We start from the raw sequence: 5766 nt of genomic DNA, 5'->3' as shown, positions 1-5766 counted from the left end.
TAAACTGAATCGATATTTTATCGGTTAATTCGGTTTTCGACCGAATTAACTGAATTAATCGAATTTTTTTAAATATTATAAAAATTTTACTAATGAATTAGGAATTTATAAATTTATTTATTTAAAATTAATAAATTATTTTTCTAATTTAATTAATTCGGTTTATTCGGTTTAACCGAATAAAAAATTTTAAAAATGAAACCGAACTGAATTAACTGATTTTTTTTAAATAATTGAACTTCCGAAATAACCGAACCGAATTAAAAAATTCGGTTCGATTTGATCGATTTATTCGGTTTAATCGAATTTTTGCTCACCCCAGAAGATGTCGTCCATGCTGCTTCCCGGATTATTAAACATGGCGCCGGCGAGCTCCGCCACCGAGACATCCACATCTCTGCCACTGTCCTGCCCCGTCGCCGCTGCATGTCCGTTGCCAACGCCGCCCAGCCAACTCTGGATCTGCGGCTGCGATGACGACGCCCCCGCCATGGCTTGGAGATGCAACTGGGTCGAGGGGTCCTCGTCGTCGCTGGGGGCTCTGTTTCCGCCGCCTAGCCAACTGTGGACTTGCGGTTGTAATGACGACGTCCCCGCCATGGTTTGGAGGTGCAACTGCGCCGAAGGGTCCTCGCCGTCGCCGGGCCTCTGTTCTCGCCGCCCAGCCAACTATGAAATTGCGGTTGCGACGACGACGGGCCTGCCATGGCTTCGAGTTGGAACTGAGCCGAAGGGCCTTCGCCGTCGCCGGAGCCTCTGTTCTCGCCGCTAAGCCAACTTTGAAATTGCGGTTGCGACGACGACTACCCCGCCATGGCTTGGAGGTGGAACTGGACCGAAGGGCCCTCGCCGTCGCGGGGGCCTCTGTTCTTGACGTCGACGGTGATGGCGGGGATGAGGAGCGACATGGTGGATGTTTGGCAGGTGTGGTCCCCGCGGTAGGTGACCTTGAAGGTGGAGGAGTCGTCGTCGAGCCTCTGCACTTGCTTCTTCGCCTCGCAGCCGAAGAAGCTCTTGTGGGTGCACCGGTAGTAGCTCCTGCCATTAATCGATCGATTCAAGCTTTAAAGAACCGAATTTTGCAATGCGATCGAAGAAGAAGAAGAAAAGAACCTCGGGAATTTGGAATTGTGAATGTCCTTTTGGCCGTACTTCCTCCAAGTGTACCCGTCGTCACTCGTCCGGAGGGACGTCGGCGTCGCCGATCCTCACCGCCGGGACCGTCCTCATCATTCTTATTTTAGAGATTCCATGAATGATTGCACAATGTCCGAAGGTAAATAACTACAATTATAGTCACTATAATCGAGTATAATATTATACTAAAATACTTTTTATTAATTTAGATAAAATTATTCAAACTTCAAAAAAAAATTACTTAAAGTAATTTCAATTAAATTTAAAAAATTTGTAATTGCTTTGATCAAGTAAAACTAATTTATTTTAATAATTTGTAATTACTAGTAGAGGTTTTAAGTTGTATCAGTGATGATGGTGATGACGTAGTAGTTGTTATAATAATATATAATAAAGTTATTTTTGATATGAAAAGTATGCTGAAATACTACTTAAATATTTTTTTATAAAAAATTTACTCTCAATGAACAAGGAAATAAGTACTTTTTTAAATATTAATAATAATAATTTGTCTTCCTATAGAACTGTTAAATGGACTGATCTATTAGAAATTCATCATATAGCGGGACAGATCAATCCATCAACTTGACGAGTTGAAAAATTTTCAATCTAATCCAACCTAAGATGGGTTATGAGTTAGACGAGTTAACACACGAGTTTTAAAAAAATATATAAAAAGTATTAAAATTTTAAATTATAATTTAAGCGAATCTTAAAATTTTTAAATTTAATTTACGATTTAGATGAATTAAATTTATTAATCTATTAAATTTTTTATTTTTATTTTTATTTTTTTTAAAAATAAAAATTTTCAACCTGCGTTTCAATTCAAATCTGTCATGAGCCGATTCACGTTAGTCGCAAATCTAGATGGATCAATCCATTCGAATCTATCTTAAAATAGATGGATAAACTATCAATCCGACAGATTCCTCAATTCAAATTCTACACAAGACAATATGAAAGAATTTTGAGGGCGTTTTTTACAAGATCAATTTGAGGAGAATTAACTCTAATTGCCAATTTTAAATCAATTCTACTCAAATTCAACCTTTATTTCGGTGGTTTACTCCATTAATCTCCTCTCTTCGGCGAGAAGATGGCGTCCATGCTGCTTCCCGGATTATTAAACATGGCGCCGGCGAGCTCCGCCACCGAGACATCCACGTTTCTGTCGCTCTCCTGCCCTGCCGCCGCTGCATGCCCGCTGCCAACGCCACCCAGCCAACTTTGGCTCTGCGGCTGCGACGACGACGACGTCACCGCCATGGCTTGGAGCTGCAACTGGGCCGAAGGGCCCTCGCTGCCGCCGGGGGCTCTGTTTTGCTCGCCCAGCCAACTGTGGACTTGCGGTTGTGATGACGACATCCCCACCATGGTTTGGAGGTGCAATTGCGCCGAAGGGTCCTCGCCGTCGCCGGGGCCTCTGTTCTCGCCGCCCAGCCAACTTTGAAATTGCGGTTGCGACGATGACGGGCCCGCCATGGTTTCGAGCTGGAACTGGGCCGAAGGGCCTTCGCCGTCGCCGGGGCCTCTGTTCTGGCCGCCCAGCCAACTTTGAAATTGCGGTTGCGACGACGACGGCCCCGCCATGGCTTGGAGGTGGAACTGGACCGAAGGGCCCTCGCCGTCGCCAGGGCCTCTGTTCTCGACATCGACGGTGATGGCGGGGATGAGGAGCGGCATGGTGGATGTTTGGCAGGTGTGGTCCCCGCGGTAGGTGACCTTGAAGGTGGAGGGGTCGTCATCGAGCCTTTGCACTTGCTTCTTCGCCTCGCAGCCGAAGAAGCTCTTGTGGGTGCACCGATAGTAGCTCCTGCCATTAATCGATCGATTCAAGCTTTCAAGAACCGAATTTTGCAGTGCGATCGAAGAAGAAGAAGAAGAAAAAAAGAACCTCGGGAATTTGGAATTGTGAATGTCCTTTTGGCCGTACTTCCTCCAAGTGTACCCGTCGTCCGGAGGAACGTCGGCGTCGCCGATCCTCACCGCCGGCACCGTCCTCGTCACCGCCCCCTCCTTCCTGGAAACCACGATCGAGTCAATTTACGGGACGATCATGGAAGTTCACCGCATTGATCAAATGAAATCCACAAACCTCTTCTTCGACGGTCGTCGCTCCGACGGCGACTCCCGGCGTAAGGGGTAGAGTAACAAACTAGGCCCGGCGCCGCCCTGCTGCACCACCTGCTCCTCCTCTCGGGGCGACTCGAACAGGAGCACCCGTGGGCGGAGCGCGGCGACGGCCTGGTGGAAGGCGGCGGCGAGCTCTTCGCAAGAGGCGAGGAGGTAGCGGGGGTCGAGCGCGACGGCAGAGAGGCTGATCGCGCGGTTGAGGTCCTGAGCCTGCCGGCAGGCGTCGAGGATCTGGGTGAGGATTCGGTCCATAGCAGGAACTCAAGGCTAGTGAGACATGTCTGATCAAGAACAGCACTGCTCGACGGTGGTCTGGCCGGAAAAGTCCGCCGGAAGATTGGGGACATGGAAGCAGTTATATTGGCGAACAAATTCAACGACAAATCTCCAATGAAAATGCTAATGCAGAGAATTCTGCAAGATTGACTTCAAATCTGACTGATGACCACGGAGCAGAGCAGAGACGAGATGGATGAACGAAGGAAGGAAGGAAGACTTTCAGACTTGGGCCGAGAACTTTTCTTCAGTCTTCTTATCTAGAAAGTCGTGGGCATGCGAATAAATTTCTTGTCTTTGACTTTTTGTTTTTAATGCAATACAGATTTAATTAATTTTTAAAAATGTACCTTCTCCTAATTTGTCCACAAATAAATTTAAAAGCATAAATAATTTCTCACTCAATTGTCAATATTTTAAAATTTTTATTTCACTAGAAGAAAATATTTTACAATGTATCCGTAACTAAGACTTAAATCATAAATATTTGATTAATCTATTGAGCATCTCTTCTTGTCCGGAAAGAGTCGTGGGCATGGGAATAGATTTCTTGTCTTAGAGGCAAGTGCGGATTTACACATGGACTATTCTCCAACCAAACCTCCCCAATTTATTCTAGAATCCTTGCCGCTACTTGATTGTGTTGCTATCAATCATCGAAATTCATAATTGATTAATATTCAAAAAGTCTATGATCATAATTTTGAAATAATATCGCGACCTTGAGACGAGCCATCGACTCTTATTTCGCATCGAAGCTGCACATGAACTTGTTCGCGGTCATCGACCACCATGCAACTTGGGAGACTAGGACTTGGGTTGGGATGGTGATTTTTAAGAAATTTTGAGCTCAATTCCAACCCTAACTCGAAATTCAAAGGTTATTTGAGGGTGAATAATTTTTAAATTGATTTATATAATTTTGATATCAATAAATGATATTTATTGTATCTTTGGAGGTATATAGGAACTTTACATCGATTTGAAATATTGAACGAATTTTCAAATGTATTTGAATATTTTTTAAAAATTTCATCTTGTTTAATTGGAGATTTTCGAATTCTTAATGTCGTATAATTCGATAATAATTATTTAGGTCATTTAGTCTACGACTTCCTAATTTTAAAATTCTGAATCTGCCCCGTTGCTATTGCTAGGTCAAGGTCAGTATCAGGATCATGACGTTTCTACGTCATGCATACGTCATACATGCATGCACAGATTATCAAAGCCACTCCCCTAAAAGGACATCCGGGAGTGCAATGAAGATATTCGAATAAGTGAGTTGGTTACCTCACAGTTCGATCCCCAATTACAACATATTTGTAAAAATTTTCTTCCAAATGACGAACGCAATCAAAGGATGTTGGACATCTACGATCGTAATCAATGCGCTTCCTTGATTTACCTCTGATAGTCGTGGAAAATTTCGTGCGACTGTCCGGACCCTCTAAGATTGGCAGAAACTACCTTTTTTATCATTTTTTTTCTTAAAAGGATGCTTTTAAAAAAACAAAATTAAAAAGGTGTTTCATGTCAAAAATAGTTTTATATCACCTGTTACAACAACTATTCTATACCTCCTAAAATTTTATTACAATAGTATAACAACCAATTAATTGACTACTATACTACATCATTGTTATAATAGTCAATTAAATGACTTTGTCCTACAAAATACTTTGAATTGCATGTGGTTGAGTCTTAGTTTGTTCATTTCTGTGTATAATTTTCAGGTCTCTTGGTGCAAGATCAAAACTAAGGAAGTTGGGAGGAAGAGAACAAATATGAAAGCATGGTTTGAGAATTCCTTACACAAGTCTCATTTTTTTCAGCAAAAGGCAACAAGAAACTTCCTTGGTTTTTCTTCCTATTGAAGAAGAGGAATTTAGGGTTTAGGGCAAATAGTCAGCTCTGGACTTAGAAGACTTTGCCTGTGCCAGATGAGAAAAGTAGTGTCTTATCTACTTTGTTAGTCTACTTGACCCATCCCTGGCTTTTAGTATAGGGTGGGTTATATATCGGTTAGGGTTGCGTTTGGAGTATCGACTGGTCCATTCGCATAGCGAGCATGACCTCGGTGGAGCCATGTATGACAAATCTAAAAGTCATCGAACTCGATCATCGAACATCGCACACATGATGTAGGTACCATGATACTGAGAAGAAATACTCAGCAAGAACATGAGATAGGTACATAATACTAGATAGCAGATA

At 42.9% G+C, this 5766-nt stretch overlaps 1 protein-coding gene and 1 pseudogene across 1 annotated transcript; both read right to left on the bottom strand.

Moving 5' to 3' along the window:
• Positions 1-297: 297 nt before the first annotated feature.
• LOC141817505 (uncharacterized) lies at positions 298-1230 on the bottom strand (annotated as a pseudogene).
• A 981-nt stretch (positions 1231-2211) lies between these two features.
• On the bottom strand, positions 2212-3657 carry LOC141817504 (uncharacterized). The gene is made up of 3 exons (XM_074705146.1): positions 3236-3657; positions 3035-3160; positions 2212-2953 (listed from the first exon to the last, which is right to left on the bottom strand). Exons 1-3 carry the CDS (start codon positions 3523-3525, stop codon positions 2212-2214), a joined length of 1158 nt encoding a protein of 385 aa, XP_074561247.1. The 5' UTR covers positions 3526-3657.
• Between the last annotated feature and the right edge of the window lie 2109 nt (positions 3658-5766).

The sequence above is a fragment of the Curcuma longa genome, unplaced genomic scaffold, assembly GCF_044706935.1.
Source record: "Curcuma longa cultivar G26 ecotype Majalengka, Jawa Barat unplaced genomic scaffold, ITB_CL_G26_1.1 contig_20762, whole genome shotgun sequence".
Classification (NCBI taxonomy): domain Eukaryota; kingdom Viridiplantae; phylum Streptophyta; class Magnoliopsida; order Zingiberales; family Zingiberaceae; genus Curcuma; species Curcuma longa.
The sequence above is the reverse complement of the archived record's forward strand: the minus strand, read 5'-3'. Positions and strand labels throughout refer to the sequence as shown.